At 31.7% G+C, this 13,382-nt stretch overlaps 1 protein-coding gene across 1 annotated transcript; it reads right to left on the bottom strand.

Annotated features, from left to right (window-relative positions):
- Positions 1-85: 85 nt before the first annotated feature.
- Positions 86-10,080, bottom strand: LOC111697485 (phospholipid scramblase 2). The gene is made up of 9 exons (XM_023467509.1): positions 9,979-10,080; positions 7,952-8,035; positions 6,871-6,918; positions 6,423-6,497; positions 4,303-4,393; positions 3,415-3,466; positions 2,595-2,672; positions 1,876-1,936; positions 86-734 (listed from the first exon to the last, which is right to left on the bottom strand). The coding sequence occupies exons 1-9, from the start codon at positions 10,016-10,018 to the stop codon at positions 547-549; spliced, it is 717 nt and encodes a 238-aa protein (XP_023323277.1). The 5' UTR covers positions 10,019-10,080; the 3' UTR covers positions 86-546.
- Between the last annotated feature and the right edge of the window lie 3,302 nt (positions 10,081-13,382).

The following is a 13,382-nucleotide window of genomic DNA, read 5'->3' as shown; positions in this document are numbered from 1 at the left end:
TAAAACTATACACTAAAGCACATTTTTAATGGATTGTAATGGATTAACATTTCTAATCCAAGTTTTATACGTTAAAAATAATTTTATTTTATATTGGTTCAGTAGTTTTAGTCCAATTAAGAGAAAAAGGGGTAATCCTGATAAACACTCGAGACCATCATAAACCTTAATAGTGATATAAACGAAAATGTTATTACCTATAGGATGACCCAAAAAATAGATTAAAAATCAAACCCTGAAAAAGCCGTCATAAGGAATCCAATTACGCTGTATAGCTTTTAACCCTATTCCGACTAACGTCTGGTTTAATGAACAGGGGGGGGGGGGTCACAGTGACCCCGTTCTATTTCCTTCTTGTGATACAAATATATACATATTTTTAAAGCCTTTGGGTTTTTCTTAAACTATCTGAAGAAAAAATTCTAAATTTGCAAATAATCCAAATATTCATTACGAAATTCTAGTTATTCGGCAAAAAGTGTGCAAAAAAAAATTTCGCGAAATATTACAAATTTTTCATTTTTTAAAAGCTCTTGACCCAGTAAATTAAAAGTGAGTGGTATGTATTTGTTGGAAAAGTCTAAAACCAGTCAGACCAATACTTTTAAAGGTATCGTAAAAAAGTGATTGGAGGTGGGGGGGGGGGATTAATATTTGAAATAGTTTTCTTAAATTCTCCAGTATATTAACCTCTGTTCCATGAGTAGCAGACAGCACCTTAAACTCCACATCCCCTAAAATCATGTGTTACTTACAGAGTTGATTTTTTAAACTTTTCCACTTTTAACGGATTTGCCGACAAAAAAAAACGTTGAAAATGAATGTTTTATTTGTCAAATTGTGATTGAATGTCAAAGCTTTCTGGCATAAAGACTGAACTGTTAATACTGTGTGAGACAATTATTTTGGTATTTTAAAGTGACCTTCCATTTAAAGAGAAACATCTCCGAAATACAACGATATCTTTAAACCTGATCAAAAATATGTAAGATATCGTCGTTTTTTAGTTTGAAAAGTGTTTATTTTTTAATTGAATTTTGAAGAAACGACAATTTTCAAAGAAAAGAAGATGGGTACCTTTATGCATTATTAATCAGACTTAAATCTTAAAGAGTACCATCGGACATGTCAATCTACTAACGAGTCACTCGTAATTACGTGTACAGTATCTTTAAAAGCTATGCGGACCATTATGGAAAATATGTAAGATAGATTTTGATAAAATAGTTTTCATTGCAAAAAATGCAGAATTTTTTACGTCTAATTTTGTGAGATAAAGCTATAACGAAGGTCTTTCTTTTGCAATTCTTTTATTTTTCTATTTAAAATCGATATTTTCAAATATTCTAACGAGTAATTGATGATTAAACAAATACTCAAAAATAATTCTTATCAATTAGTTGAATGTCAAAGAGATAACAGAACTCTTGAAATTTAGATCAAACAAAAATTGTAATTTTTTTTTATATAATTTTACGCATGTGCCCGTGCCATGCGTAAGGGTGACAGTACAAATACACTGCTCATGAGATTTTCCATGGGGGCGGAGCCTGGAGGAAGGTCGAACAACCTGCTAGAGGCGTCGTGGGCGCCCGGAGGATTTTACTGGTAGCATTTTTGCTCTATCTGAACAATTTAAACCATCTAATAGGCCGCGAATGAATTCTAAAAAATTGCTCTACAATACATGCACTCTTAGTTCAACTACCATTTCTAGCCAGCCTTTCCCTTTAAAAGCCTTCTATGTTAACGATTACGAAGATAAATTGAACCCCTGAAAAGAAACATTTCTTGCTAAAATTGTTACTAGAAGAGGGGAGTATTTGCATATTTTGATGGTTATACATATATATATATATATATATATATATTTACCAAAACAGCTGCAGGTCCAGCATGGTCCTTCAATGCGAAGAATTGCTTCACCACTCTCATCCTGGAAATTCAAATTATCTTATTGTTAAGTCTCAAGCTCTACTGTTTCGTTTTCCAGAGCTGGGAATTTTTGGATTGGGTATCCGGCTAAGCCCAGGAAGATTCGCGCGCCCTCGAGTCACGGTAGGGAGGGGGCATGCTGGGACACCATGAGCGCCACGTGAGCGCCACGAAATGAATTCTCTGGATTAGCAGATGAGTATCTAAAATGACCTGGCGCTACCTCTATTCTTTAGAATATATATTTTATAAATAATGTATCAAAATTTTTGGAAAAAATATTCAATATTTTAATAGTTATACAATGTTTTTGTATATTTCAGAAAACACTGCAAAACTAATTAAAAAGTAAATATTTTCTTTAAAAAAGTTATTTTTACTTCTCTAATATCTATTCGAACACTTCGATGAAGAGCCAGGTCATTTTAATTGCTCATCTGCGAATACGGAGGCTTGGAGACCATTTTGCGGGGCTCATGGTGGCACTGCCCCCCCCCCTCCCTCGTTCCGGGCAAAATCTGAGCGTGGTTGATTTGGACCTCCCCCCCCCCATATTTTTTGGCAACCTTTTATGTCTATTCATATTACCTGAGATAGAAATATGCCAATACATATTAGAATGGGTGGGAGAGGAGGGGATGGGATTCATCTAAAATTACCTTAACTACAAATCTAGGATGAAGAATGGACCATTCCTGTTCTACAGTACCTATTATTGTTCCTGGAGGAGAGTGAACCTAAAAATATTTATTTGTTTAAAACATATATCTAGCATTTTCTCTGTTTTTGTTTGTTTGTTAAAAAGTAACATAGAAAATGTAGAAAAGCCATAATATAACAGCTTCTGGAAAAGTTAAAATACTAATTTATTTCTCAAAGCAATTACGAAAGAAACGAAATGTGGAAATTCTATTTTTTCAAACAATCTCGATTTGATGAAATAATTTTAATTTCAACAAGTTAAAAACACAATTTTACTTTTGGAGCAAGAAAAAAAACCTGCAGGAACCCAAATCTTAGTTTACATTTATTCCTGAAAAAATCATGAATATTCTTTTTCCAACGCACGGTTTTAAAAAAATTCAAATGTAAATATAATCTTTTTTTCTTCTAGAAAGTAAATATTAATTTTCCTTCACTATATGAGAGCTTGCAAACCAAGTGTTTCTGTGGATAAATAAGGGAAAACCTATCATTTTTCAGCAGTAAAATATTAAAGGGTATCGTTGTGAATCAGGAATGGAATCAATAGAAACTAATTTTTTACAGTCCCTTTAAATGTTATTTTATAAAACTTTTTTTAGATGTCAAGTTTTCATTAAAGTGAGAGTTTTTGCCGAATGTAAGGCTCCTACAGGTATAAAAACGTTGACTGTGCGGTAATTTGGCATATCTGCTACAAAATCAGTTTATTGACCGAAATGTCGTCTTCCGGCACTAAAATCTACATTAACAAGTATACTAGTTATTGGTCTTTACCTCCAGGGTTTGCAGACAACAAGGAAAACAACAAGTCTGACAAGCAAGGGGTCTAATTACGTTTTCTTTATTAAAAATAGATAAAAGATAGAAGATATAAAATAGAAGATAAAAGATAGAAGATAGAAGATAGAAGATAGAAGATAGAAGATAGAAGATAGAAGATAGAATATAGAAGATAGAAGATAGAAGATAGAAGATAGAACATAGATCATAGAACATAGAAGATATATAGAAGCTAGAAGATAGAAGATAGAAGATAGAAGATAGAAGATAGAAGATAGAAGATATAGGATAGATGATAGAAGATAAAATATAGAAGATAGAAGATAGAGGATAGAGGATAGAAAATAGAGGATAAAAGATAGAAGATAGAGGATAAAAGATAGAGAATAGAGGATAAAAGATAAAAGATAAAAGATAGAAGATAGAAGATAGAGGATAGAGGATATAGGATAGAGGATAGAGGATAGAGGATAAAAGATAGAGGATAAAGGATAAAAGATAGAGGATAGCTGGATAGAAGATAAAGGATAGAGGATAGAGGATAGAGGATAGAGGATAGAGGATAGAGGATAGAGGATAGAAGATAGAGGATAAAAAATAGAAGATAGAGGATAAAAGATAGAAGATAGAGGATAAAAGATAGAGAATAGAGGATAAAAGATAAAAGATAAAAGATAGAAGATAGAAGATAGAGGACAGAGGATAGAGGATAGCTGGATAGAAGATAGAGGATAGAGGATAAAAGATAGAGGATAGATGATAGAGGATAAAATATAGAGTATAGAGGATAGAGGATAGAAGATAGAGAATAAAGAATAGAGGATAGAGGATAAAATATAGAGGATAGAGGATAGAGGATAAAATATAGAGGATAGAGGATACCTGTAAAGATGAATGACCTCGGTTCCAGTGAGGTCACAAATATTCATCTCAAAAGGACGCGCAGGTCCACACATTTGCCTCGTGCAACAATCTTAATCAATTTATTTAAAGGGACTGTAGAGGATTTCTGGAGTGTCAATGATCACTTTAAATTATATATGTCTGCAATCCCTTAAAGTTAGAGATCTTGTTTCTACAGTTTTACCCAAACCTTCGGAGACATCGAAAGAATTTATAGAATGTCGTTTTCTAAGCCTGCTGATAATGGAATTCTGCAGATAGTTAGTTTTTGTAATTAAATAATTATATGAAGCTCTGAAAAAATTAAATCTTTCAAATAAAGATTTTAACTAAATATTTTTATTTAAATTGTTGACGTTTTTTAAAACCATCATTCACGTGAATCTTCATGTGTTTTCGTGAATGAGCCATCCTAGACGTACCTGACCCACAGACGGGACGGAAAATATCCCCGTTGTGAATTCATGCTGAGATTAATCCATTACAAAATGTCAAGACAACTTTTAGTAAATTCTGTCAATATCTCCGAAGTTCTATGTTAAACTGTAGTTTGACTCATTGAATGACTATATTATCGTTAACCGAGCGCTCTAAGTATGCTATAGAGCTTGATCGGAATATATTAAGTCCAATTTTGATATCTTATAGTTCGAGCCCCATTCAAATTAATACTTGGTCTAGCAAAATTGAACAAATAACGAATACAAAAAAAAAGGATTTTGTAAAAATAGCTTCGAGTGACAAAACTTAGATACTATAAATCCAGAACATCTTAAACACACCCTTGATTGCGGTAAAAGTTATGAATCAATTTGCTCTGTATATTTCAAATACAAAAACTCCAATATAGCTGAATTATTTTCCTTGGTCAGAAACATTCAATCACACAAATTTCTTAAATGCTTTTGCAAAACCTTCCTTAAAGTGACTGAGATTTTAAGAGTTGATCGCGACCAATATTAGTTCTGAGATGAGATTTTAAAAGTTGATCGCGACCAATATTAGTTCTGAGATGAGATTTTAAGAGTTGATCGCGACCAAAATTAGTTCTGAGATGAGATTTTAAGAGTTGATCCCGACCAATATTAGTTCTGAGATGAGATTTTAAAAGTTGATCGCGACCAATATTAGTTCTGAGATGAGATTTTAAGATCGCGACCAATATTAGTTCTGAGATGAGATTTTAAGAGTTGATCGCGATCTATTAGTTCTGAGATGAGATTTTAAGATTTGATCGCGACCAATATTAGTTCTGAGATGAGATTTTAAGATTTGATCGCGACCAATATTAGTTCTGTTTGCATGATATCCAGGGAAAAGGAATAAAGGGAAAGGAAATGGCGCTGGTCTGACATGAGAAAGCCAGTCGCAGACAAGTTCGGTACAGACACACAACATGACTATGCAGTCAAGGAAATTGCAGAACAATGTTGTCAATTATAATTAAGCTTGAATAACGACTAATTTATTGTAAACTTTAATCAAATTATATTCTTTGCATAAAAGTTTGGCTTATAGTGTTGACTTAAATATATAAATAATATACTACATGTATATTAAACTTATTTTTAAGTAAACAATTAACAATAAACAAATGTACTCTCTTAGACTTTAAAAATATGTACTGTATATACCTACAGTACACACCTTCGGTTCGGTAAACTTTACACACACTCTTTTGGTACAGATACACACACATGACGTTTCCGCCCCCTGATGGTATCTCTGTCACTAAACATTGATATAAAAATGTGTCCGAGTTATACAAAACTCTAATATGCGTGCACATGGTATTCCAATCAATGTTTAAACAGATTATATATTCAGCAAATATGGAACTAATCTGAAAATGACGATATTCCAGGAGGTGTCTAGAAATTTTAGATTTTTATTTGATTGTTAAATTTTTTTATCTTTCCTTATGATTTCTAAAACTTCTAGATAGGATCAATATTGGTCGCGATCATATCCTACAATCTCTAGGCTTTATCATTTACCCCCTTCCATTTATTTTAACCGTCCCGTTCCTTTAAAAACTTTAAATTGAAGAAATCGCTTTGAAACGTTCTTATCCAGGGTTACAAAAATTAGTTCCCAACCTGTATCTTCCTTGGCCATGAAAATTTTTTGGCCCAAGGAATTCTGAATTTTATACTTGTTGTTGGTCTCAAATCCTAAACAAATTTTAAAAATCTTTATTTTCAACAACTGCTTAATTGTTTAAAAATTGTCAAGTTTAGAGTAAGCGAGTTATTTTAATCCTTTGCATACATCTAAGAGACAATGTGTTTTTGTAGTAATGTTTTGAATTTACTGAAAGGAATTGAGTAATTGTCACAAACTCTGATTTTCTAATACCTATATCTTTGCAACCCAATTTCGTAGACGTTAGATATTTCAAACTATGAATTCTGTTACATCAAATAGCCTAAGTTTGAAATATCAAGGGTTTCCACCATCAGGTTGCCAAGATATAAGGATTAGAAAATTCGAGTTTGTGGCAAAAACTCAATTTCTTTAAACCAAATGAAAAATGTTCCTATTAACCTGTGAATGCTTCAAACATCTCAACAGTCTGTTTCACTAGTAGCTGGTCTACAACAAAATAAAATACAAGAAAAGGTTCAATATAAAAATCTAATTAAGAATTATTTAAACATATAAAATATGCGATGTCAAGTTGTCAACTAATGAATAATGATGCACAAAATGCATGGAAAGATGCCTATCATACTATGTAAAATGTAAATATTTGTAACTAAGCATACTGAAATGTAGGTAATTGTACCTGACGATGCTAAAATGTTGTTAATGTACCTGACGATGCTAAAATCTAAGTAAGTGTACCCTACGGTGCTAACATGTAAGTATGTGTACCTAACGATGCTAAAACGTATGTTTAACTCTAACGATGCTGGAATGTAAGTAAATGTTCGTAACAGTGCTAAATGTGAGTAAATATACCTACCGATGCTAAACTGTTTTTAAATGTACTTGGCGATGATAAAGTGTACCAAACTATGCTAAAATGTAGGTAAATGTACTTAACGATACTTAAATGCAAGTAAGTGTAACTAACGAAGCTAAATTGTAAGTAAATGTACTTAACGATGCTTAAATGTAAGGAAATGTTCATAACGATACAGGGTGTCCCAAAAAACATGGGAATTCAGTGACGAATTCGATATCGTCTTTGTTATGAATTAGCATTGTAATACCTAATTTCAAAAGCCATAATATTATTATGTCTGCTAGAGTTTATTTAATGAAAAGGGTAAAAGACTGAAAAGATGTGTCTATAATGTCTCCGCGAGATGAACAGTGAATATAGACAAGTTTACTCTGTTTGTATACTGTAATTTTCTTGTTTTACGAAGTACAACCGGTTGCAGTCAAAACATAAACAAACAAAATGTGAACATAGCAGACGAAACTCTTACACATTACAGCTTTCTCAGTAGGTATCACTATACTAAATCAAAGAATTATTCATAAAGACGATATCGAATTCGTCACTGAATTCCCATGTTTTTTGGGACACCCTGTACTAAAATGTAAGTAAATGTTCATAACGATGCTAAAATGTAAGTAAATGTACCTAACAATGCTAAAATGTAAGTAAATGTACCTAACGATGCTAGATACTGAAGACCGGGTGGGACCATTGTTCCAAGGTTCATCGGACTATATACAGGGGTAGGCTGGGACATTACTGAAAACATCAAAACCGTTATTTAAAGAGTGGTAACCAAAAATAGTGGAATGATTGTCGAGTCTTCTTCTTTATTTCTTTTTATGTTTGAAACTTTAAAATGTCTCACAGGGATTGTGTGATTTTAAAATTCATTTGTTAAAGGGAGTGACCGGCAATGTATGGTGGTTGAACTGAGTATGCAGTGTTGTGGAAAATTTTTTTAGGATTCATTTGATACATATAAAATGTTTCCACGAGGTATATTTACTGAGTTTACGCGCAAAGTCCACATTTAAAATCATGAATTTGGGTGGGCACGTTTTCAAAATCTTTTTTTTTGTTAATTATTAAATAACGACGAAAAACTAATTAGTTGTCTAGGAACAGGTTGAGAAAATAAAAATGAACCGTTATTATCGGAAAAAAGTAATGTTATTTTCTAGTTAGTTTCTAAAATTCAACATAATTCACAAATATTTTCAACAGATTTTCTGGAATTGAAAAGACGACATTTGAAGAATTCTTAGAAAATAAGAAATTTAATATAATGATGAAAATATAATGATTGGTCTAACATTGATTTATTGACAATTTTTTGTTGAGAAATATTTTCCTAAACATCTAATTCGTTTTTTGTATAACTATTACTTTATTTTTCGTCGTCGTTATTTAATAATTTAAAAAACGTACCCACCCAAATTCATTTTTTTTAACGTCGGCTTTGCACTCAAACTCAGTAATTATTCATCGTAGAAACGCTTTATATGTCTCAAATGAAGCTTAAAAAATTGCCCACAATAGTGCATACTCAGTTCAACCACCATATATTGCCGGTCACTCCCTTTAAACAATATCTCATTCGACATTTATTATGAAAACGGATTTGAATTTTAATACCCATTGAAATCTGAATAAATGTAATTGCAGCTATAGGCAATCCTTTACAAACACATAAAAACAGTAAATCATTACTTTAAGCAGGGGTGGATACAGGAAAAATTTTATCTCAAATTTTTCATAACTCCTTTGATAATGGTTTAGGGGGAGCAATTGTCCAGGATTTTCCAAGTTGCAACTGATCTATTTCTGACATTTTTCAGATACAATGTGTCTCACGAAGCATGACAGTTGGTGAATAGCGTAAAAATGTCTTCTTCCTTAATTTGTTAAGTTGTCTGATACCAAAGATAATAATAATAAGTATTTATTATATGGCAATCATATTATAGTAAAATTGATCTAAAAGTATTATAGATTTGAGTTAAAAATTTTTTTTCACGAAATAAACTGGAAAACGTCTTCTACAGGGTGTCCCACGAAACATGACAGTATGCAGGACGACTTGAATGTCGTCTTGATTTTTGATATAATTTGCTGCGTTTATTTGTCAATATAATTTTAGAAGTAAATTTCTAGAGATAATAATCACAAAATTTCCCTTGTCCTGCCATTTCCAAAATGTGGTCTGCCTTTTTTGTGCTTTCAATATTGCCCGAGATATGAAGAATTTCGTTCAGATTTCGACAATTTTGCTTTTATTTAACAAAATTGAAATCTGAACCAAACTCTTTATATCTCCGGTAATATTGAAAGCACAAAAAACGCAGACCACTTTTTGGAAATGCCAGGGCTAGGAGAATTATGTGATAGTTTTTTCAAGAATCATACATGTTAAAGTAGATAGAAGACTAAATGTCACAAATAAATTCAAATACCAAAGACGACTTTCAAGTCGTCTTGCTATTGTCATGTTTCGTGGGACACCCTGTATGTCGTATACAGTATATGGAAGAAGACATTCAAAACTGTTATGTTTCGTGGGACACCTTGTACAATTACAAAATACATAATCTTTAAAGGTAAAAAGAAGAAAAAACACGAAATTCATTCAGAAAAATCTGAAGTCATTTAAATTTAATTATTGCGAACCGTATAATAATAATGAAGACGACTTATATTACCTGCGGGGTTCTGTTCGTATCCTCTGCTTTCAGCCATCATTTCTGAAGATACGGTGGTAGGTGATTTTATCAATACAATGAAGACAACATTTTTATTTCAGTTTTAATTGTTAACAAGCTTTTTTCGAATTACAAGTAATTACAGGGAAGCTGTTTTAATCGACAGCTTCTCTTTGTTTCCATGTTTTTGTGTACTCAAGCTGTTTAAAAGCTTGATATAAATCAAAATTGAAATTATATTGCATTAGAGGCTCAGTATGAGACCAGTGTATTGTTCCTTTGTCATTTGTAAATTAACAACCTATTTGTAAATTTACAACCTATTTGTAAATTGATATAATTGTAAATTGTAAATTGTAAATTGTAAATTGTAAATTGTAAATTGTAAATTGTAAATTGTAAATTGTAAATTGTAAATTGTAAATTGTAAATTGTTCTTTTTTAGAGACCCCCTTTCTAGGGCTGTTGTATTTCCTAGTTTTAAGAATAAAAATCTTCCAGTACTTCTTCGATAAATTAAATAAAACGAGCGATTTTTGGACCAAGTTTGAAATATTTCAGTGTCACACAATGTGTCAACAGTTCTTCTCCAAGTGTGGTGTATATGTATAAACTATCCCTTGATACTGTAAACTACGGTTTGTAAAAACCTATGATAAAAGTTTTTAAAGATAAGAAACAATACACTAAGGCTAATGAATAAACTACTCCTAAACATTTAGGAACATAAGGACGTTTTTTGTTTTTATAATCAGGAATCACAATGATTTCTTGACGTAAGTCCAAAAGTATGACGTAGCTAAAAATGTCTAATTTTACAGGAGGTCATAAAGAAAACTACTATATTAAAGGGACTGTAAAGGAAAAATGAAAGGGGGTAAATGCTGAAAGCTCTTCACTTTAGCTCTCAGACTCAGAGAACAGCTTTCAGCCTATACCCCCTTTCATTTTTCCTTTACAGTCCTTTTATAGAAAATGTCACCTTAATTCCATCTATGTATGTAATAAAACAAAACATTCGTTTTTAAATATATATTGCCTATAGCCGGCCAAACGGCTGTACCGAATGGGCTAAAACTTTTAGTGGACACTCATGGGTGGCCGGGGGGTGTTATAGGCTAAAAACATCGAAATTTTTTTCCACGGGCAACGCCGGGCCCTTCAGGTAGTAACTCATAATTTAAAGAGTTTTGGGTCCGATTCATAATGGTACCCTCTAGCTCTTTATTGGATTTTAAATGGAGAGAACTCATCGTTTAATTGTTACAGAAATTATTGCATTGTTATATGTGATTTTACGTAAAACTAAAATACATTCTACGTTAGAACAAAATTTGTCATTAAAATTTATGACATTTTTGAAAAGCTATTGAGAAGGGAAAAGTTAAATTTTTATAATCCGCTATATATGTCAAATAAGGTTCTTTCTAATATCTTGTGTTTTAAATCAATACTATTGGGAGTGGGACTACAAGGGCACAAAGCCATGAATTAAACCTAAATTGAAGATGATGATGTAATATCTGAAATAAACGTGTTCCTGACGGATAAGTTGAAAAGGTGTGAAGGAGTGCGGGATCAAGAAACCCTAGAATAATATAGTTTTGAAATATTATACTGTAAAAGATAGTTTAGTACTTCCTATAGTTTCTCTACCCTATCATTAGTCTTCTAACTGTGAATAGGTTAGTTCCTTTATGTATTTTTGCATTTGGACCCATTTTAGTTAAAAATTAACTTATCATTTAAAATTAAAAAACTAGGGTTAATTTGATCATTTTTGCGCAAACATTTTTTTGACGAACTTTTGCGCATCTTTTACGAATTTAGCGGTATGAGTTTGCGCGTTATTGCGCAATTTTTTGTTGCGTAATTTGTGCAAATTCGAAAGTATTGCGCAAAACGTAAATTTTTACGCAAATCATGTTATTGCAAATTGACCAAAATTGACAATTTCAGCACAGAATCAAACAACTAAAAGTTTATTAAAACATTTACAAAGAAATAAATTATTCTCAATTGGTTACTTTTAGTTAAAAATCTTCAAATTGAGGGACAAAAATTGATAATACCGAAATTAGAAATTTAGAAATTAAAAATTAATACAAATTTTTTAAAGACGTCCAAATCTTTGTGTGGTGTTAAACTTTGATATTGCAAATGTTGACTACTTCTAGTTGAATGCAAATGATTGAAATATCAATGGTCTATACAACACCGAAACTAAGTCATCAAAATTTCATACAGCCTCGACTTTAAAGTGTCGCAACGCCTTGGTCTAGGGTTTTACCTCGCCAACTCACTTAAACTTTTTTGTAGGCCTAGACATATACATTTTAAAAATACTACGCGTTAGTTTATATCTTAAGCTTAAATTGATTAATTGGCAAAATAATGCTTAACTTTTGTGTGAGATTGTGCATATCTTGATTTGCAGTGTGCAGGGTCACTTGAAATTACGCTTTGCAGTCCTATTAGAAAACGCCAAAATTGCAGTTTTTGCGGCCTAAAAAACAAAGAAATCGTTGCGAGAGTCAATTAGAATTTAGAAATATGAAGGAATTCCCAAAAATATAATTATTATCTAGGGAAGGGTGAGGATGACAGTATGCATGAATGAATGATTGATACCACCTTCACAGAATCCGAACTATTGGAATCAACCAAAAACAATATTTATTAAGGAAAATATCAAAATATGACTAGCTATTCATTGGTATTAGTTTTAATTTTCAAAGACACCCGTGGCCTGAGAAAAAGTCAATTTCTCATTCAGAATTCCAGCGCAAAGGTGTGATTATCTTTGCATTGACACTATTTGATGCTTTTTGTCATAGTCATGGATTTTAAAAAATGATATAAGGATCAAAACATTTAACAAAAAAGTGACAAATTGTCCCACCCGTAGTATATTTCTCATTAAAAATGCTTTAAAAATATTTTAATTTCTAAAATTTAGGTTTTCTTTATTTCAACTATGTTATGTCTTTTTAATTTAGTGGTTTGAAATCCTCCACCTCAGTTTTAAATCGAACCATGAAAATGGGTAACATCCATAAATGGCTTTGTACAACATTTTAAGGGCCTTCCTAAACTAAAGCGCTGGGACCCTGTATATTATTTCACACTTTGTCATTGTAATTTTAATTTTTGTAAAAACTTGCAAACTTTAATTTTTGATTAAAAAAAGAATTATAATTGAATAGTTAATTTTTTTTATAAAAATATGCAGTGTAAGTTTGACACTCTTTGAATTCCTAAATTTGTTGGTCTGTCGATCGTAATTCATTGTAAATGTCTTAAAAAAAATAAACACTAGTTTTGTTTTATGTCAGTGAAATTTCAGTTTGAAATCGAACTAGAAGATTGGCAAGTGACTTTGCCTAAAATATGAGGGGTCACCC

Source organism: Eurytemora carolleeae, unplaced genomic scaffold (assembly GCF_000591075.1).
Source record: "Eurytemora carolleeae unplaced genomic scaffold, Eaff_2.0 scaffold104, whole genome shotgun sequence".
Lineage (NCBI taxonomy): Eukaryota > Metazoa > Arthropoda > Copepoda > Calanoida > Temoridae > Eurytemora > Eurytemora carolleeae.
Note: the sequence above shows the minus strand (reverse complement) of the source record. Positions and strands in the feature narration are given on the sequence as shown.

Excerpts from the sequence above, each read along its gene's own strand:
- LOC111697485 (XM_023467509.1), bottom strand. The coding sequence starts at position 10,018 with ATGATGGCTGAAAGCAGAGGATACGAACAGAACCCCGCAG. Across the intron at positions 2,673-3,414 it reads GTTGTCTGCAAACCCTGGAG|GTTCACTCTCCTCCAGGAAC; the intron begins GTAAAGACCAAT and ends AAATATTTTTAG. Across the intron at positions 1,937-2,594 it reads ATCCTAGATTTGTAGTTAAG|GATGAGAGTGGTGAAGCAAT; the intron begins GTAATTTTAGAT and ends TTGAATTTCCAG.